Source organism: Bos indicus x Bos taurus, chromosome 1 (genome assembly GCF_003369695.1).
Source record: "Bos indicus x Bos taurus breed Angus x Brahman F1 hybrid chromosome 1, Bos_hybrid_MaternalHap_v2.0, whole genome shotgun sequence".
Taxonomy (NCBI): domain Eukaryota; kingdom Metazoa; phylum Chordata; class Mammalia; order Artiodactyla; family Bovidae; genus Bos; species Bos indicus x Bos taurus.
Genome location: NC_040076.1, coordinates 50246976 through 50268978, shown reverse-complemented (window position 1 = coordinate 50268978; position 22003 = coordinate 50246976). Strand labels below are relative to the sequence as shown.

The following is a 22003-nucleotide window of genomic DNA, read 5'->3' as shown; positions in this document are numbered from 1 at the left end:
CTACTACACCAGAACTTAACTTGGACTCAAGATGATTTAATAAAATACCTAGTGGAGAATGAAGCTGTAATTTATTCGTAATATTTATAATATATAAAATAAATTACGTGTGCATTGTGTATATGTGTTGTATATATATCTATATATACATAAAACCATATCCCACAAAATTTGTAATTTGTATCAATGTGATATGCTTGATACCATAGTCAGTGCTATTTTCTTACTAAGTCATCTGTTTCAGTTGCAAAGCTAACACCAAAAGAATGCCACATGCTATAACATGTATTTTATTTATTTTGCATTTATCTAGATATGAATATGAGTATAGAATTAGAGTATATGAGTATGAATATGAGTATAGAATATGAGTAAGAATGTATATACTTAGTTGTAATGTTTCCTTAAGCTACTCTTTTCCTACGTGCTGAAAAAACTTTTATATATATATTCTTTGGGGATTTATTTAAATCGTGACCCAAGGTTGTTTTTTTTTTTTCCCTTTTGGAGTCTCTCTAGTAAATTTAGCTACTGTCACTGTGAGTAAAGGAGATATGCATGGGTGGAAGAGATATGGAGAAGCCAGTTCTTTTGCAGATAAACACAATGTGAAAACAAGGAACTACTCTTTAATTATTGGCATAGAAATAATGGCAAAGAAACAAAATTACTTCCTGAACCACATTTTATCACCTGACCAGCTGCAAAGATAACGTTTTGCCTGTTTTAATCAAATGAAAACTTTAACCATCTGTATTTAGGGCTGTAAAGAATGTTAAAAGAAGTCAGGATCCTTGACAGTCATTATCACTAAAACGGTTATTTAACTAGAAAGTGGTTAGAACCACTGAGAAACATCTTATCAGGTTCACTGGTTTAGAGAAATATTTTTTAAAATTAACAAAATATTACAACATCTGAGAAACCGAAGGTGTAAAGTTTATTCCACACTGCCACTGAGGTGGAAAACAATTCTGAAGCATAACAATCTAGAGCAATTATTAGTAGCACCTGTGGTGGGGCTGGAGCTAATAGAAGACATTTATTTAATCTATGATCTTGTTGAAAGAAGGGCCCCAGAACAGTAGCTTTTTCTTTGTAAGACTGGTCAGATATGGGCTTTTCTAAAGACATTGGGGGTGGAGCCACAGATAGATTACAAATGCTGGGAGAGAATGGCAGACACAGAGTAAAGGTGACTCAGACAAAATACAAAAGCCGTTTCCTCTTCAGTCATTTACACAGCAACTTGCAGTAAATAAAAAGGTGCAGTGTATACATTAGCAGTTCCTGTAGTCTGGTTCTTCTACTGCCCTGGCATGATTAGTGCAGACAATTTGGCCTGCGTTGTCAATTGTTTACTTTTTCATCAACCTGATGTTTGATCAGCAATTCCTCCAGAACTAAAAGCAAAAGGGAAACACGTTCAGAAATTAAGGAAGCTTTGGTTGGCAATCAGGTGTTAACCCTAGTCTATTCTGTGAAAGGCTTATACTTCATTTTAGAAGCTGAAAGACTGTGTGCTGTTTTTTGCTAGTCCACAAGAAGCCATGCTTTAGACCCGTTTGGCTGCTGTCCTGGGTAGAAGTTTGGCAGCCCTAAGGAGATGAATTCTTCAGCCTCGTATCCGCCCAGAGTAAAGAAGCAACACCCTCTCAGCCACTACTCTGTTGCTATGAAACAAAAGACTAGGAAGGTGAGCGAAGCAGGAAGTCCCGCCTTTTAGCCAGAGTCCGCTTTGGCTCCGTTTCCCAATGCTCACGCCCACCCGCCCACTCCTTATTGGTTAATTCCCTAGTGCTTTGCATCTTTTCTTCCATTTCCTTTACGACTTTCGTTCTCGGGTGAATCCAGTCCCCTCATTTGTCTCCGAATCCTTTTCCATTTGGGACGTGTGGCGAGAGGGCCTTCCTCTGGGGCCATTGTGTACTGTGGGAGACGTGGACCGGGTGGTAGTGCGAGGAGGACGGGCGCCTCCCGTCCATTGGCGCCGCCCGCTGTCGGGTAGGGCAGGGCTGCGCTGGATTGGCCTAGCCCCGAGCGGCCCCGCCCCCAGCTCCGCCCCGCGCCTGGCTCTCTCTGTGTGTATCCTACAGGGGTGGGGTGGCCAGCGAGTGGTCTCCTCCTCCGGCTAGTGCTGCTGCGGCGTCCCGTGGCCTCCCTGAGAGTCGGGCGGGAGGGGAGAGCGGGCGTGGATTGGTTTTGACGGTAATTGTTGCGTTTCCCCACCTCGGTGGCCGGCGTCTCTGGGTCGCTCCTTCCTTGGGAGCGGGGCTTTTACGGTGATTACACACACCCTGCCGGGGCTACCCACGCACCCTGGGCTCGTGCGCGTAGAGTCGGACCCGCTCACCCGCGTGTCTCTACGGCGCCGAGACGCCGGGAGGGAAGGGGGTGCCGGGGAAGCTCGGAGCTGCTTTCCGCCCAAGGGGCTTGGGGCAGCCCGACGCGGGCCTCCGAGGAAGAGGGGACAGCCCCGGTTTCCAGCTGCTGTCGCCGCCGCCGTCACACTTTGAAGAGGGGTATTTAAAGCCGGGACCCGGGCTGGGCCGGGGAAGGAGGAATAGGGAATCAGGGGAGCCAGGGGGCTGGGATTGCAGACAACCCAGCGAGGAGCGTCCTCCGGGGAGCCGAACGCGGAGCGCCCCAGACGCACGGGGCTGCGGGTGCCGGAGCGGGAGGGGTTCTTCGTCCTTTCTCTGTCCACCTCCCCCGCCCCGCCAAGCTGTGGTCCGAGAGTGGCAGGGGAGGAGCCTGAGCCGGGAGGCACAGATGTCCCGAGACAAAGCTTTGGACCCCCTACCCCCACCCGACTTGGATGAGATGAAACGCAGGAAGCCCAAGAAGTGAACTCTCTCTCCTTTCTGTGCCCGCTCTTGTCAGTTTCTCACTCTCTTTTAAAATGGGCTATTTGTCTGTTGGTTCGTTTGGCTCTTCACTTGGGAACAACTCCTCAACCGCGTTGTTTGAAGAACTGTGTGCTCGTGTGTTCATGAGTCCGAACTTGTTGGTTTTAGCCGGGAAAATCCAAGTCCTCAGCCTTTGATGACAACAGTCGTGCCCTTTCTGCTCCTGTAGAATAATCTTTAGGTTTATATAACTTGGCGAAATCACACAGTGAAAGTGCAGTTTTTGAGTGAGGCTCCCAAAGTGTTTTCTAGGGGCTTCAGTTCTGGTCTTTTAAATTGGGGTTAAGTCAGGGAGAGGGGGAAACTGATGTGTTCTAACGTAGATAGAGGAAATCTAAGTTTTTATTACTGTTGTTGTGAGTTATGTATTAATCAAGCCTTCACTCTTTGCCATGTGAGAATGATGCGTCTTTAACTCTTAGTGTTCCGAAAACAGATCTAAGGTCATTGCTCCTAAACCTGTGTGTTGTGTGTAAAGATTGTGAGTGAAAAATTCACACGGTATTGAAAAGTTGAATCTGGGACCCTGGATTTTGTTCTCAGTGATGGAGGAGGATGTAATGGGTGCAAGTTAACCTGTTTGCTGTTGCATAAATATTTTCATGACCAACTAACTTTTTTTTTCTTTCTTTCAAAGAGCTAAGATTCCAGATGGCAAATTCTATGAATGGCAGAAACCCTGGTGGTCGAGGAGGAAACCCCCGAAAAGGACGGATTTTGGGTATTATTGATGCTATTCAAGATGCAGTTGGACCCCCTAAGCAAGCCGCAGCGGATCGCAGGACAGTAGAGAAAACTTGGAAACTCATGGACAAAGTGGTAAGTTCTGTCTGACTGTGTCTGTACAACAGCAGGGTTGACCCTGGATGTGGTTTTCTCCAGTTTTGTTTGTACTGTCATTTAGTAATAATTATTGGTATGGCAACAGTATTTTGATTCGGATTGACTGTGTTTCTTATATCTGCTCTGGGTGTTTTGAAAAGTTGAATTCAGAGCCAAGACTTTTTTTTTTTTTTTTCCACCTTCTGTCCTACTCTTCAAGGTTCAAAGTTCCTCTATATGACTCAGATATGCAAAGCTTTTACTGTTGGCTGCTCTTTGTTGGTGCATGGCATAGAATCTTTTGGAAGTGTTTGTTCTGTCTTATGTAAGGTTGTGTTGCTCTTAGATAACAAAAGAGTGCATACAAGTAATTTAAGAAAAGTCTCTGACATCCACAGTGTGTGATGCTGAGAATGATTACTGGGGAAAGAACCATATTAGTCTTAAAGTGAGGAAGCAGTATTTGAGAGTTTCCATTTTCATCTTTGAGAATTCATCTTCATTAAGGAACTTTTTGGTTGTTAATGGTAGAGTCACAGTTTGTTTCATCTATTCCATTTTGAAACAGGAAACCTTTTTGATTGCACATTGTTTATTGTGAAAGGAAAATTTATGATGGAGGTGGTGGGACTGAGAGTATCAGAAACCTCTGTGGTTTTTGCATGTTGCTTTCAGGTGAACTACAAGTTACAAGAAGAAATGGTGCTGGATGTCAGTACCCAGACAAGTCTAGGCAACCTGAATACTTTACAGAGGTCTGCTGAGAAAACTGTAGCTGTCACTGTCCTGTCTTACTAAGTGGGATTATGAAATAAATATGATTAAGATGTAGCTTGTTTAGTCGCTAAGTCATGACCATATGGACTGTAGCCCACCAGATTCCTCTGTCCCTGGAATTTCCCAGGCAAGAATACTGGAGTGGGTTGCCATTTCCTTCACCAGGGGATCTTCCCAACCCAGGGATCGAACCCCAGTCTCTTGCATTGGCAGGTGTGTTCTTTACCACTAAGCCACCAGGGAAGCCTAAGATGTAGCTTGCTGCTGTGCAAAATTAATAGTTGTGCTTTTGCATCAGTAGTACTGTAAGCTATATAATGGTAAATATTTGTAGCCCTTTATAGTTTCATTTGATAGATATTTGGGGCTAATTATAAAATTAATTGATGCAGGGCTCTTGATATCTTTATATCTGCAGAAATGGAAGTTTTAAAAAAATATTTCTTTGTAGCTGTGTGCTAAAGCCTTCATGAAGTCATATTATGAAGAGTAAAAAGTAAAGCAGTTACCTTTACTTTTTTCGTAACTTCAAATATTTTCCACGAAAAGCCACTGTTGGAGGTGGTAGCAATACTGGAAGGGGATAAGATTTACTTTATTTTTGTTTATCCTTATGAAAAGCACAGATGGGTAGATGAACGATAGGCCTGGCATTCTATGGCTGGTGGCACTAAAGGAAGAGCCAGAATATTTTTGTCAGATAAATATCCTTAGTTTTGGGCTTCAGTGTGACCTATTTAAGCTTCTGCCAATTATTCAAATTGTGATTTTAAAGTACTTCAGATAGAATGATGTCATAGTGTTAGAACATTGCAACTTGCTGCTTGAGGTCAGGTTTTCATTTTAACATTGGATACTTAAGAATGAGGAGCATGCAGTTGGAAAAATTGTGTATATTTGGCGGCACAATACTAGCTGTCTTTGCTTTTCTGAGGAGTAAGCAATTTAAGGTCACTCATGCTTGTATCACTAGTTGGGCGTAAGAGAAGGAGAGTCAAAGTTTTTCTTTAACTTATCTGTTATATGAGTGGGCAAAAATGGGTCAGGTTCTACCAGGGAGATCTCCTCTCTCCCCACCCCCTTCTTTGAGTGGTCAGAGTTTGTACAATTGTAAGTAAATATTAGAACATCAAATGAAAAAGATCTGTATGAGGAAGTGGTAAAATATGGTTAATAGAGTCATTATTTTTGAAACATTAAAAAATGTGTGTGTAATTTTGGCCTGTAACTGATTGTTGACCTAAGTTTTATTCTCTTTTAATTATTTCATCATGGGTTATGGTAAAATAGATGGCTTATGGGCCATCTATTATGGGTTATGGTAAAAAAAAAAAGGCTTCTGCCATTGTTTATTTTATTAACCCTTTTGTGGGTTTGCGTTTAGCTTCTCCAACTGAGAATCTTGACTCAAGAGGAAATCTATTACCTGAAGTCTCTACTTAGTGGAATGTGGGTACAGGTATTGGCAAAGGTGCATTGTATGGCTTTCTCTATTTGTCTTCATTATCTGTCAAGGCTGAATATTGTTGTGTTCGTTTATGTATGCATTTGTGGGCTTTGTGGAGGGAAACCATGTAAATCATTATGAAAGTCCAGTACGTTTATTGCTACTCTATCTCACAGTAATGAAAAAGCACTGATAGTTACTAATTGGAAGAATATTTTATTTAATTGTATAGTGTAGAAGAACCCCCCACATGTGTTTATCTTTCTGCTTGTCAGTGGTGAAGGAAGTGGTTCATATAATGAACACTGTCCTGGTGATTACATCAGGAACTTTATTATTAGTCCAAAAGGTAATCCCTTGACACATTGCCTAACTGTTTTGTAAAATAACTGCCATAGCCGGAGTTTAGCTTGTGAATAACAATAGTAACTTTCAAATCTAACTGGTAGTTATGTAGAAGACAGGGTTAAGTATTCAGCATTTTTCTTTATAAAACCTCTTCAACAAGGTCAAATCTTCGAAGTGTAAATTTGTAAACAAGCTCCAAGTACAGTATGTCTTAGCTACCTACAAAGTAAAATAACTTATCTCACGGGGCTTATGAAGCAGTCTTAGACTGTAGGGGAAAAACCTAGTAAGTGTGTAGTTACACCATTCCCTAGCCTCTAGAATTTAAAACGGTCAACTCTGCTTCCAGTTCTAGCTAACTGTTATGTTTTCAGAGGGCACGCTTTCTATGCAAGGTCACTGAGAGTAGGAGGGAGTAATTGCTCAGTTGTGTTCCTTGTAAGATATAAAGTGTTTTGAAAGAAAACATTAGTGACACAAACTTAACGTGGTACATTTATTAGGAAAAGAGTAGTAACATATCCCAGAGCATCTCATTTATTTTAGATATCTTTTCTGGTCTTAGCTCCATGTGTCAGTGGAAGTCAATAGCTGACCCCAAACTGTTCAGATCAGTGGATGCCTCTCTGATACAGAGACAGAACTATTAGTCATGAATACACAGTGAGGTTCATATACACCTGAAATGTGGAGTCTGTTCCAAAACTCTCACAGAGCTGGAGGTTCTTAAACACCTAAACGTTTATTGAGGACCTACTGTGTTTCTATGAAGTCCTTGTTACCTGGAGATGCAAAGCTAGACAAGATATAAATCTGCCCTAGACCTGTCAAGAAAGCTCCAAGACCATCATCAGAGCCAGGTATGTAGGTGGGTAATTGCCATGTCACATGGAGAAGTCTGTAACACAGACCTATACAAAGTACAGTGGGAGCAGAGTCAACAACATCTGCCTTGTTTTTCTTCTGGTCACTTCTTAGACTGTTGTCTCTCTGGGTTCTGCTGGCCACTGCCTTTATAGGAAAGGCATTATTGTATTCTTGTTGAAAATGCTGTGGTGAGGGTAAGGAAATGATTGCTAATCAGTGTGTAGGAGTGATGATTTATTAATGTGAGGTTCCTGAGTATGGTTTTCACAAGCATCTTAGCCAGGTGATGGAAAGTGGAAGAAACAATTTTCCATCTAATAAATACTAAATGTACTGAGCATACATGGATGTTCAGGAAATTAAAAAATAGTTAATTGATGCCAAAGAGCAAAACAAGTTGAGTACCTGCCTATATTTTTGTCTTGCTGTCCTTGTCATTTATTTGAAATTATATTACTGACAGTTTTAAAAGCATTTAAAAAGTGATGATGTCAAACAGCCTTTTCCAGCCTTTTGTCCTTGGTTCATTTAATACATTTTCAAGCTTGGAATTTAATTTATTCTCTGTCTTTGTAATCTCATTTCAACTATAATATATTTTAAAGCTTTTCAGTCAAAATGTCTTAAAATACATACAGCTATTAAAAAATAGTATTCTTTTCTAAATTAATTTACTCATACCTCTGAAAAATATTGCACATAGACTAAAACTTTATTTTCGGATGCTGGTTGTTTGTGTTTGATGGATTTGAGAATATCACCGTCCTTGGGCTCTTGGAATAAGGAATATCATTTATTTGAATTATTCTTCACATATTTCATTTTCCTCAGTGAGGTTGTTCTCTATTAGCAGGATCATGGGCCCAAATAGACTTGGGTAGAGGATAACACAATACATATCTGGCTTATTTTGTTTAGTACTGAGTTAGATTTTTGAATTTGTGCTTAGATAAATGAAGTGATCCCAAAGTTTGCTTCCTGTCCTTTCTAGGTAAAACTTTCGGATAAAGTAAAAGATGTAAAGGAATCTTCCCAAGAGTTCCCTGGGTTTATCCTTGTGATATAGAGCATACCTTTAATAGGAGGCTTCATTAGTTAGTAATCATTTAACTCCTATAAAATTATAACCATTCAGATTTTTGAATCAACTTCTTTCTTTCAAATTTGCTTTCTATGCTATTAGTGATTTCATCATTCATTAATTATATGCAAAGTATGGAAAGATAGACAATCATAAATAACCATGTTATCCTGGAAGATACAGTAAGTGCTGTAATACGGTGTAAATAAGGATGGTATCATCTGCTCAATGGACATGAGTTTGAGCAGGGTCCAGGAGATGGTGAAGGACAGGGAAGCCTGGTGCGCTGCAGTCCATGGGGTTGCAAAGAGTCCGACACGACTGAGTGAACCACAGAGTGCTGTAACGTAGTATGTGAGTATCGTTTGCTAGGGTGGAAAGTTGGTGTAGGCAGTATGGTGTGGTATACCTGGTAGTATTATCTAGCTGTTCTTTAGAGGCTGTTTTGGATTCCAGTGAGGTGGAGGACACAGCAGGCTGAAGGAGTGATGGGTAAAGGGAGATGATGGAGTGAGCGAAGGAAAGTTAGAGAAGCTTAAAGAGACTTTGAGTGTTTTGTCAAGGAATTTGGACTTTTAGTTAGTAGGCAGAGGACCATTGAAATGTTTGAGCAGAGTGAGAGAATGTCAAGGCTGTGTTGGTCAGTTACTCTTTTGACTCTAGAAAGGATGAGTTAAGAGGGGGAGAAAAACCCTTTAAAGGTAGAAATAATGATCAAGAGAAATTAAAACAGACTGGGTAAGAAATAAGGAAGGGCTGTGCTAGAAAATTGTTAGTAGATATAGCCAATGTTGGTTCAAAAGTGGGAGACATTTTGGAGTAAAACCTAAGGTCCTGGCGACCCTTCAGAGATAGAGGATGAAGGAGAAGTTGAAGTGAAAGTGGCTCTTGAGGTTTTCAGCTTAGTTGACTCTAAAAGCAGTGATGCCCTTAATGAGATAAGGAACATACGAAGAAAAAGAGGAAGCTTGGGGCCTGGTGCATGATGTTTGTTTCTTGGCCATGTTGAATTTGACATGCCAGAGTGAAATATCCATTTTGAAGTCAGAAAATTGAATATGCAGTTAAAGAAAGAAATTAAAACTAGAAATGTGTGTTTGGTAGATATGCCCATAGAGGTGGCATTTCAAGCTGTACAACAGCAAGAGATTTGGAAGGCAGACTAGAAGGTGAGAATTGGGGAGAAAAAGTCAGAGATTGGAATTTTTGGCTGTATCACTTGTGTATCTATAATTAGATGGTGGTGAAGGAAAACGAATCCTACAAAGAACAGTGATGGAACAGATAGGAAAGGAATGAGAGCATATTGATTTCCTGGGTAGAGAGAGCTTTGTAAGGAAGTAATTTCAACATCTAAGAAAACTAATAAGCTCAAATGGAAAAATCCAAGCTGAATGAAAATTTAATAAATCATTGCATTTCTTGAGTCAAGCCATTGTTTATCTTTCCATGTCGCATCAATGACAGTTAGATTGAAGTGACAGCTAGATTAAATTCAGTATGTGAATTCAAGAAAATTGTTCTAGAACTGGGACAACTAGTAAAAGAAAGTTATGATAGCTTGAGGATTTGAGCAGAGCATAGCCTTGTGTGTGTGTGGATGCTATCGTAGAGGTTCATAGAATTGAGGGGAAGGAATATAGGTAGGGAGTGATTTAAGATGGAAGAAGAGGTAATTGATAAAGTAGTATTGTGGATTACAGTGTAGGAAGGAAAGGCTCAGAACAAGTAGAAGGGCAATGCTTGGTAGATAACTAATTTATATGTAGATAAGAGGGAAATGAGGAAATATACAGTGAAGTTATGGAGGAATTTGTAAATTTTACTTAGGGTTGTCAGGAAGTGTTTTAACTCATATTTGTAATATTTAAACCATATTTTCAAATTGCATATTATAAACAATATAGTTTTCCAGCAGTTAACTGCGTATGTAAGTAAAAAAACTGAAATGGAAATCAGTCCTGAACCTTTATATTAAGATCACCTTAAAACATCCTGCAACTTAAATGACACCACAGTATTACCTGTGTCTACTCTGCTTGGGCACATATTTAAGATTTTTACAAATTTATTTGAAAGATTCTGATTTTCTCCTAGTCATTAAAGAACTGTTTGGAAAATATTTGACTAAATTTTTAGCTGTTTAACACATTAATATTTAAATAATTGTTAAGCTCACACTGTTTTTCAATAGGAATTACAAAAATACTACTTAAGTATTCTACCTTTCAAAAGATTCCAGATCAGCTGAGTACCGATGTACTGATTCCATGTGAGGAGTAGTGACTCGGTCTTATTGCTGCTATTCTGCCCAAAGCAGGAGACGTTGTAAGGATTTCAGGTAGTATAACAAACTTTAGGAACTAATTATGGGCTTCAGCAATGGTTCAGTGGTAATGAATCTCACCCACGGGAGATGTGGGTTCAATCCCTGGACCAGGAAGATTCCCCCTGGAGGAGAAAATGACACGCTACTCCTGTCTTCTTGCCTGGAAAATCCCATGGACAGAGTAGCCTGGCGGGCTATAGTATGTAGGATGGCACAGATTTGGACATGACTGAGTATGCACATGTCTACACACACATGAACCAAATGAAAGAACTCTTAGTGATCCCCAACAAGGTGGCCAGTGCCCCTGGTCTAATTCTCCTACCTTTGCAAAACCTGCAGTGATTCTGCTGTCTTGTGGTCTAATATGGAAGGGGAAGAAATCCTAAAAAGTTGCCAGTGCCCACTGCATGCCAGGTGTTGTGTTGAGCACTTTACTTTTCTTCTTCTGAGACTTTGTAACATCCTTAGAAGTTTCCATGGTTTCCTGAAGAAGAAACTGGCCCAAGGTTGTAAAGCTAGCGAATGCCAGGGCTAGATCCCAGGTCTGATTGATTCTCAGGCCTGTGTTCATGGTACGAAGATTTAAGCATGTATGACTTATGCTCATGATATGAAGATTCAAGCATGTTTGACTCGTCCTCTTTACACAAGAAATAAAAGGACCTTTACCTCTATATTTGTAATGACCAAGTTCTTCTCCAAGCTTTGTACTCATGTCGACAGATTTATTCAATATAGATGGGGATATTCTTTTTGTAATATTACTTCCGAGAGGTTCCTCCTTACTTCGTTTCTTTCCTCCATATCTTCCTACTTCCCTCCATTGAAATCTTTATTTTACACCTACTATATGCAGGGTCCTGTATTACGTGATGGAAATAGACCAGTGAGACAGATACACCCTTCACCCTTAAGAAGTTCCATTCTCATATGGAAGGATAGTGAACAAATGAAGACATAATTGACCTCAATACAACTAGACAATTATTTAATGGTGCTTTTTAATATATTAGTCTTCTAAAGAAAACTTTGAAAACCATAAAAAAAAATTGGTGGTTTGCCCAGATCCTACTATGAGTAACTTCCAGATTCATAACAAATCATATGCTAACCTTCTGGTTTTGCCCAGTTAATATTCTATGTAGAAAGAGTTCTATTTTATTTTTCTATTTTTTACTTTTTATGCTGTACAAGTTCTTATACGTTTATATACTTAGTGGTGATTTGCTGAGATAAAATGTAAAGAATCTGAAGAACTCATAGATACTTTTTATCATAACAACAAGCTTTTAAGTAACTGCAATAAGGAATCTCTTAGAACAGTTAGTTACCTGGGAAGCACAAATAAGGATTTCTTTCAGACTTCCCATACTATCTTTAAAAAAGGGGATATTTCACTTTGAAGGTATAATACTTGATATAATACAACTGAGTGCTCCATGAAGTGAGGTGTGTTTTATAATGGACGTCTGCTGTGGTATGCACCCAATTCCTTACTGTTGAAGTTTCCATTTGCTTCAGTAAAATTTCTTTCATAGATTTTAGGGACTGGTTTGAATCTTGTTTGCAGGAAATATGTTTGCTGACCTAATACTTCTTTGTTACCTTTTGGCTAGAAATATTAATTAAAGCACAGTCAGGAAACTGTTTAAATGCGAGAATGTTCCAAAAATAATTAACGGCTTTGAGAATTCGTATAGCACTAGTAAATCCTGTGTTTACATTTGTGTCTTTGCATTGATATGTTTGAATATGTATTTTATATATTTGAATACATATTCATGTATTTATTGAAATACCTAGTGTGTAAAATATATATAAAATGTATTTTTGATGTGTGTGGGATGATGTATATATAGACATATACAGAGAGGTCTACTTAAAAATCTTTAAACACATTTCAAGAATTACATCAGGCAGCTGTCTACCTTTAAGGAGAAAGTGCCTCACTTGTAAGTTCAGAAGGCAGGGTTCTGAGCAGTAAACTCCACTAAGTTCCATTTCTGTGTTTAAGTGTTGTCATGTCACAAGGAAGTAGTTGGTCTTGGTGATCTCCAAAGTCTTCTTTAAAGCCCTTTGAGTCACTGACTATAATGGAATTTTTAGCCCAGTTCCAACACTAAATGTTTTACCTTTCAGTTCAGAAGCAAAGAGTAATGAACCAATCCTTTTATGTACCAGTTGGTGCCTTAAAAAGTCCATCATTTTGTAATGTGACTGTAGATTTGTTCTCCGTGAAAGTTCTTCTGTGTTGGGACCTGCTGTCATTCTAGGGAGCAACTTAGACAGTTCTAGAAGACATCTAAGTCATTTGAATCTGAACTTGAACCTTGTGGTGAGCTTGATTTTTCTCCTTAAAATACTGTTTTTATAAGAGCATTTTTTTTGTCCCTGGCTTTCACAGTTCCTTGCACATAGCGGGCACTCAATAAATATTTATTGAATTGAATTTGACCTGCTTAGAAGAAGTAGTCCTGGCATAAGGTTATTCATTTTCTGCAGGAGCTGTCATAAACCACAGAATTTAATACTAATCCAGCTGATGAACTGCACACTCAGCGGCATCTGGTAGTAGTTCAGCATTTTATGTTGCGCTTGCCCAAGTGCAGGTTTAGAAAACCGTGTGGCCTACAAGGGCTGAACTGCCTCTAGCCTATTTCAGAGCTCTTCATTCCACTCACCACGGGCTTCCTCTGCGTCCACCTTTTAGAGTGATTGCATTGACTCCTTTTCACACACCCTGCTCTCTGGGGCCTCTCAAGCCTTTGCACATCCCTTTGCCTGGAATATTCCTTTTGCAAATTTAGGTATGCCTTTCATGGTACTGCCACATGGACATGTCTGCTTCATTCCTCCTCCAGCACTTTGTACTCTCCTCCATTATAGCGCTCCCATTTTCCTGTCATTCTTTTTCAAGCCACCGATTTTTTTCACTAGAAAACTCCTTGAGGACAGGTCTTTGATTTATTCCTTGCTGTATTCCCTAGGGCTGGAGACAATGCCTGTTGCACCAACGTTTGTAGAATTAACAAATGGGTCCTGAAGTTCATGTAAATTCACAAATGGAATAAAATAAAAATGTAAATGAGTTTAGCCAGGAATCATTAATTATATGCCCAATTCTAATTAAATTGTGATATAGTTAAAAAGAAGACCAGCCTGAGATTCATAAGATGCAGACTCTTGTGTTGGATTAATGATTTTTTAATAGTCCCTTAATCTTTGTAGTTCTTAGTTTCTTTATCTGAAAATGAATGGATTGGACAGGATCTTTACTAAGATCCCTTAGAGCAAGAATTACATTGCTCCTAAGTTAATTATAGAGAACTAGGTCTCTTCTGCCAGACTCTTTAAGGCAGGAAGTATGCTCTAGTCATCTATAATTTCCTGGCACTGAGCTCAGTACCTGGTATATAGTAGTTATCAAACAATTTTACTGAATAAAGCAATAAATTCTCAGATGGAATTACAGTTTAAATAAAGCAAATGAGAAATAAGTTCAGGTAGTGAATAGGAAATGAAAAATCTGTAATGTTTAAAAGAATCTATTAAACTACAGTAATTTGCAATGTCTGAAAAAAATACCTGGGAGAATTTTTTTATTTATCAGTTAAAAAATTCACCAGTTAGAGGAAATGAATTTAAAACTGCCTGGTCCCCTAACTGCAGGTTAATAATTTATCAGTCTGGTGACATGTTGTACCATGTTGCTAAAATTAAATTACCTGTTGTAGGATGTTGTTGGTGATACTTCTGAAATTTGTGTATATTTGTGATACTATCTTTTAGTTTTAAGAATTGAGAAACGTTCTTGATTTAACCAGGATTTGTTAAGTCATTGATTTATTTGAGACTTCATCAGTCTTTAGCGGGGAAAACAAAAACAATTATGTATAATTCAGTCATGAAAATGAGAAAGTAATATAATATTTGTGTGTCAAAATATATATAAAGAATTTCAGAATCAAATCAACCAACCATTTATACATCCATTTATTAGTTATGTACTGCATGCTGGATAATCTTTAGGAGAAGGGGACGACAGAGGATGAGATAGTTGGATGGCATCACCGACTTGATGGACATGAGTTTGAGCAAGCTACAGGAGTTGGTGATGGACAGGGAACCCTGGTGTGCTGCAGTCCATGGGGTTGTACAGAGTCGGACACGACTGAGCGGCTGAACTGACTGATATGCTGGATAATTATTTTAGGCACTGTGTACAAAAAGGAGGGAGATGAAATGCCCATTGTTAATGTGAGAAATGTTTGTCTTAGGAGCTGATGCTTGATAGTTTGAGTCAGATTTTTCTCCTCACAAAAGACGATATGGTTATTTCTCAAGAAAGCAATTGAGAAAGTAAGTTTAAGAGAGCTATCTTCATTTGTTGTTTCCTTGATTCATTGTGTTTGTAGTTCTTGAAAATATTATTGTTCAACTCTTTTTCATTTAGTCCCAGCACTTTTTTGAGTACCCAAAAGTGCATCCATGTTTTGTGGAACCTGACATTTAGAGTGGTCCTTTTAAAGAGAAAAAAAATACAAAATTGGGTATGAAAGTGTATTTTTTTAGAACAATAAAAAGTCACAAGTTATAAATTAAAAAAAAGTTAAGTCCACAAACATCAGAGAAATAATCTAGGCTCTGTTTACTTTATGCTTTGATTCTACATTGCTCACATATGCCACCAGTCCCAGGTACCAGGAAATTTGAACGTGACCTTTCTGCTCCTGTGCTGGGCTGGTCAGCATCACAGACACTTGAAATGTTCCCAAAGCCATTCTTTTATCACAGCTGCTGGTTTGATTTAACTAGTTTCAGAAGTGACTGTGTTCTTTACATTCATTTTCCATTAAAATCAAACTAAATGTATCTTCAACCCAAATTTGCATTAGCCAGACTCCAGACATGTCCCCCACCACTTCAGTGCCACCCAGTAGAAGGCTCAGTTTGACAGAAGGGATGTCACACTGGGAAAAAGACAGAAATCTTAGCCAGTTGTGTTTAAAATACCTTGCTCTTGGAAACTTTGCAGAAAGATCTATGATGAAAGCTTTAGAAGGGGGCCAAGTATCTGAGGGACCATCAAGCTTATGGTTCACGAGCTTCTCAGAAAATCTGCCTTTAGGTGTACGTTTTGCCTTTTGTTAAAGTGGGCATCTTTATGTATACACTCGTGCAATTCCCAGTGATTACATTTAAATGTTTAATTGGATGGCTCTTTATACTGAGGTTGGAGGGGTAAGAATGAGATGGGTTAACTTACTCTTGACTAAATCACATGAATGTGTACCAGCGAATGTAGTAGTAGAATTACAGCCTTTTTTTTTTTTTCTAACATAAAGTATTTTCAGTTCTGCACGCAGCCCTGAATGCCCCAGTGGTTGGGTGACACCTGATGGAATGACTGAACCGTTATGTAGCAGGTGTTTCTAAGCCTGGGATGTAATGTAAAGAGGTGGAAAAGACTTGTTCTGACCTGACACCCATTTACTACTTAATAATCTGGTTATTAAAATCATACCTGTTTTAGTCTCCTCAGTGTTTGGGAAAAGTATACCAAAACATAAAATCATTCAAATCGCTTTAGTTGGGAAATTAATATCTGAATGTGAGACATTAAGATAGGCCAGCAGATGAGGCCTGTTCCCTCATTTTTGTTTAAAAAAGAGACTGTTAGTGATGTACAATAACACGTTGGTGTTCTGTTAAGCTGTGAACAATGGGATATTGGAGAGAGGATGAAAACTTTGGGGTTGAAAGTAAAGGTCTGACAGAGAAACTGAATGAGAACAAAAGAAAATAGGATTTAATTGTCTGAGAACAGATGGGAATTTAATTCTTTGTAGATTGGTGATTATAGTTTTAAAGTCAAAATTTGTTTTATGGAAAGCAAAGAAATAGTACATAGTTTGATAATTTTTCAGTTTTTCTGTGAAGAAAGTGTTGCAGTTCACATGAAAATGTTTTATTTCTGTCCTTGTTTCTTTTAGGTCAGACTGTGCCAAAACCCCAAACTTCAGTTGAAAAATAGCCCACCATATATACTTGATATTTTACCTGATACATATCAGCATTTGAGACTTATATTGAGTAAATATGATGACAACCAGAAACTTGCCCAACTCAGTGAGAATGAATATTTTAAAATCTACATTGATAGTCTAATGAAAAAGTCAAAAAGGGCAATAAGGCTCTTTAAAGAAGGCAAGGAGAGGATGTATGAAGAGCAGTCGCAGGACAGGTAAGAATATTTCAGATTTTATTTTTCTTAGTGTTAGTCGATGTTGCTTTTTGTTTCATGGTTAGGATAAATGTCACCATGTGTGTGTTTTAAGGGAAATATTGCATTTGTGTATTTGCTTTTCACATTATTTAAACCTTGTAGTTTCACACAAAGTTTGCACAAAATTATCTGTGTCAGTAGCTAGTTCATGAGACGGTGTTCTTATTTTTCTGAATAGGCATTATTTTTCAGAGAAGTTTTAGTTTGCAGAAAAGTTGTTCAGAAAGTAGAGTTCTGTTTACCTCCATCCTCCAAGTGCCAGTTTCTTCTTAACAGCTTGCCAAGAATGGTACTTTTGTTATACTGATGAACTGATTACTGATACAGTATTATTAACTAAAGTTCATAGTGTCTGTTAGGGTTCACTCTTTGTGTTGCATGGCTCTATGAATTTCCACAAATGTATAATAAGGTCATGTATCCATCTCTCTAGTATCATGGAGAATAGTTTCACTGCTCTAAAAATGCCCCGTGCCTGACCTGCTCATTGTTTCCTTACCGGCCTGCCTTCACCACACCTCTTGAAGCCCTAGCAGTTGTCATCTTTTTAGTCTGTTGTTTTGCTTTCTTCAGAATGGCATATAGTTGAAATCATGTAATATGTAACATTTTTAGACTGGCCTCTTTTACTTAACAGTGTGTATTTAAGGTTACCCAGTGTCTTTTCATAGCTTGATAGTTGATTTCTTTTTATTACTGAGTGATATGCCATTATGTGGATGTAGTACAATTTGTTTAATCCACTCATCTATTGAAGGAGATCTTGGTTGCTTCCAAGTTTTGGCAGTTATGTATAAAGCGGCTATAAATACTGATGTGTAGGATTTTGTGTGGACATAAATTTCAATTTCAGCTCATTTGAGCAAATACTTAGGAGCATAATTACTTGATATTATGATAAGCCTATGTCAAGTTTTGTAAGAAGTTTCCAAATTGTTTTGCAAAGTGGCTGTACAGTTTACATTCCCACTGGCAGTGAAGAGTTTCTGTTGCTCCACTCAGCCAGCACTTGGTATTGGACAGTGTCTTTAGGACAGAGTCTTGATTGGATGTGTGGGTGTGCTAGATATAACTGGCAGATGTAACTTCAATTCCTATTCTTTGTTAAGCGAGAAGCTGGAGTGTTGATGCCTGGAATAACATCAACTGAATCCTCATTTCATAGCCAGAATTTTTGACTTGGAGATTCTTCATTAAAATTTGTTGTTTGGCTATTTCAACATTAAATTTCATGATCTGTCTTTAGCTGAATAGAAAAAATAATAGCGTTTTCCGTTTCTGGGACATTTATATCTAGAATACATCTAGATAGTGATCGTCTATTTATATTTCTGGACTGTAAAACAAATATTAATTAAAGTATATAATGTCTTAATATAGTTGAGGTGAATTTTAGTTTAAGACCCTTAATGTCTTTAGATTTTAGTTTCCTTAGATATTGGAAAAACTTCTAAGAAATCTCTATTACAGGTCAGAAACAGTTGCCTCCTTTAGTCTAATGAAATATATATAAGATTGTATAACAGAAAATTCAGTTATCTATGTATGTAGACACTGAAGTTGTAAATACCAGCCAAACAAATACACAGAGTGAGTAAAACCATCAAATTTAAATGTAGGAAAACCCTCTGCCAAAGGTAAAATGGCATGAATGTTTACTTATTTATAATTTGCTCTCTAAATTAGTGATGAATCCTAACATAATCATAGGAGTCTAACCAATTATGTAACTGTGGGCTCATCACTTAATATTATTGGACCACAGTTTACACATCTTGAGGGTGGTGAATCTTCCAGTTAGTTGCCTTTTTAGCTTCAAGCTCTGAGACTCTGTCCAGGCCTATTAATGGGAATTTGAATTGCCACAGGGTTCTGGAAATAAGGAAGAGAACTATCATAGTGTTGGTTTCTTACAGACTTTCCAAAAATGGTCCAATGTTATGGAAAGGCACATGTTTGTGTTTAAAACTGTATTTTTACCTTGTAGTTTTGCCATTGATCTAATAACACTAAGTTGTTTTAGAAATATCTTTCTACATCTTAATCAGATTTGGTAGCCCTGAAATTCTTAACCTAGCAGTGCAGTCCATGAAATTTTACTTTTTAGGTTATCAGGTCAGTGAGAAAGTATATAACTTCTAGGATCTAGGAATTCAAGTGGATACAGTGTTTTAATTGGATGTAGTAATATTTAATGGGGTTAGCTTTATTTCACTTTATATCATTTTTAGAAACTTGAAATATTTTTTAGCTCAGGAGATGTCTTATAATTAACATTTCATACATAAGTTTTGATTTTTTTTTTTGGCTTTTTATGTGTGAACATATCATGGTGAAATTTTATAAATTTCGATTGATCGTGTATAGATTTCCATAGATGATGACAGATTGCATAATGTTAAGTGATCATATTGAGGCAACTCTGTAAATTCTGTGTTTTAAGTATCCAAGTAAATTTTGTCTCTGTTTGAAATTCAGCCCTACGCTTACTAGCTTCTGTGCTGGTGTAGCATATTTCTAATTGGATTTTTCTTTCATCCGTGTTCCATTTTCTGATAATGTTCAATGGCCACTGTTTATGCAAAGCTTGCATTTGATAGATGTCTGATCATAATTCGTAATGATGTACTGTCCTTGGTACACTGTAGCAAGATGCAGATTTTCTATTTGTGTTTCTTTTAGTGGTAATATATTTTTAAACAATTCATTCTGTATTCCCTTAGTTTTTCAAATGTTAACTGAGGCTTAAGCATGCCATTGTACTTGGAGCTCTGGGACGTCTTACTCTATAGAATTTGAAAGAAACTTAGAATCTTCTCGTGGTTGTTAGGCATTTGAGTATTCTGTTTAGTATTATGACTCTTACCTAACATGTATGATACATTGATTATTGGGAATATTATAAATTCTCTGAACAATATGTATGTTTAAAATTTTGTAAATAATGTCGCTAGGGACATCAGTATTTTTAAGCTAAAAATGAAGGACAGTTATAGTAGAAATAGTAATTTGGAGTTCATTGACAAAACCAGCATTTCCCTGAAAGATTCTATACTTTACTGAAGAAAATTGTCCTGAATGAATACATGAATCAAAATTTTATTTTAATGTTCCTGTTGTATCAAAAATAAACTTCTTTGTGGATTTCTTTTAAATGTAGGGATTAGTGGGGAAAAAATCAGTCATCAGTTTTGAGCCAGCTGTGCTTTAATTGATTGCTTAAATATCAGCAGCCTGAATTTTTAAGACAGTTTCACATAAATGTGATAAATATAATAACAAATAGAAAAATAAATAGATATAGCAAAGGGCATGCAGTGTATTCCATGTGTAGAGGGTGAGAGGTAGAAATTAAATACATTTATTTGCCATGGAAATAGATATTAAGAGCACATAGTCCAAGCCTCTTGCTTTGAGAATGGGTGGAATAGTGCTTTCTGGTAGAAGCCTGTATGCCTCACGAGTTTTATAGTAAGCCTCTTTCTGCTCCAGAATCACTTTTTCCCCATATCCCCCCTCCCCAAACATTTGAACCTCACACCGAGTTGGTGCTTTCTGAGCAAGGTCTACACCATTCTTAACTGGCATTTCTGGTAAGAATAATTCACTGGTCTCTGGCACACATGGTGTTTGCAAATGTGGAATAGGAGTTAGGAGTCATGTAGAGAAGGGACAATTTATAGTTTCAAGCACAGAGAAGAGGAGAAACTTTATAACACGTTTCTTAAGTTTTAGTGGCAAAAGTCAAAGTGGGTGTGAAGTAGTTACAGGGTAGCTACAGATGACAACTGTGAAATTGACAGAAGATGCCTCTCTTCAATGATGTGCCTGGCAGTTTCATCAATTGATCATTTTAAAAGAAAAAAGTTTTCTCTCTCTTTTAAAAAGTTATGTATTAATCACCTGTTCTTCACACCCTGGTGTCGGGCACTGTTTTTGTAGAACACCCAGAGGTGATGGCATAATGATAATCAGATTTTCCATGTTTTAGAACTGCTTCAGTGAACCAGAGTGCTACAACCCATTTTTCCCTCCTACACTCTGGTTTGTAACCACTGAAACAAAACCAGAAGTCAACTGAGATGGAAAAATAGCTCTGTGTTTGATAGCCGATCTGAGAAGAAAATAAAGGCCCTAAAAAAATTCATGCCAAAGAGTAATACATAGATGTTGTCTTATTATTAATATCATGTGAAAGCCCCTGGGCCATTCTTTATGTACATGTGTTGTAGAAAACAAATCATAGTGTGCATAGCTAGTATAATAATAGTCATTCCAAAAAAAGATTTTTTAAAATGTATTTTGACATTAAAAAATTAATTCTAGAAAATGCTAGCCTTTGTTTAAAATTCGTGCAGGAGCATCAGGCAAAAGTCTTTTTCTCTCTTGACCATTTGGCTGAGCAAAGAAAAATGTATAGCCTACTTCATTAATAAAGTGCCTTTCTCCTTAAAGAACCACAAATCACCATGCTTGATGTTTATGCCTGTTGTAATTCATGAAATAGTGTACCAAGAACATTTTGAAACTGATACACTAAAGATAAGTTGAATCAAAACAACATCAGCTACAACAACAGCAGCAACAATAAGGGCAACAACAGAATACAAAGCTGCAAACCAACCTGCTTGCCTTCCTCATAGGGCTGTATGACAGCATTGCTTTGGCCAAAGACTAGTGTTGTATTAACTTAAGTGTTTACATTTGTATAAACATGAGTACATGTTAGCAGTGTTGAAGTTCCTCATGGGTTTCCCATCTCACCATATAAAGATACGGACCTTTGTGTTCTGTGTAGTAGTTTTAATTATTGCTGGACCTCACAGGTTAGTGGCCTTGTTTATAATCTCTCATCAAGTTCCACGTTTTCTCCTGGGCAGCCCTGTGCATTGTGAGAAGGCCGTGAGGGAAGAGTGCAGGGATCCCGTGGTCTGATGCCATTTCTCCTCCAGTGTTCTTTGTGACCTTGGTTGCTTTTCTGATTGCAGTATGTGTTTTCCAGTCTTTTCTTGTTTTCTGGATATTCACAGTATTTGTTGGTTTAGACATTTCAACGTCAAAAAATGAGGCTGTGGTTTGTTTCAAACTAAATGTCCCTGTTGCTCCATTAGTCTCTTAAATATTTTTTCGAATC

The 22003-nt window shown here is 37.9% G+C and overlaps 1 protein-coding gene across 8 annotated transcripts in view; it reads left to right on the top strand.

Annotated features, from left to right (window-relative positions):
• Positions 1–2085: 2085 nt before the first annotated feature.
• Positions 2086–22003, top strand: part of CBLB (Cbl proto-oncogene B) — a 225729-nt gene continuing 205811 nt past the window's right edge. For 3 of the 8 annotated variants that reach the window (XM_027564994.1, XM_027564910.1, XM_027564652.1), the window contains exons 1-3: positions 2087–2208; positions 3547–3728; positions 16577–16827. In XM_027564994.1, the coding sequence (XP_027420795.1) occupies positions 3561–3728; positions 16577–16827 (419 nt within the window). In that variant the 5' untranslated portion in view covers positions 2087–2208; positions 3547–3560. Of the gene's footprint in view, positions 2283–2334; positions 2523–2721; positions 2879–3546; positions 3729–16576; positions 16828–22003 lie in introns of those variants that run through there. The other 5 variants (XM_027565080.1, XM_027564827.1, XM_027565259.1 and 2 more) reach the window with 5 other exon arrangements.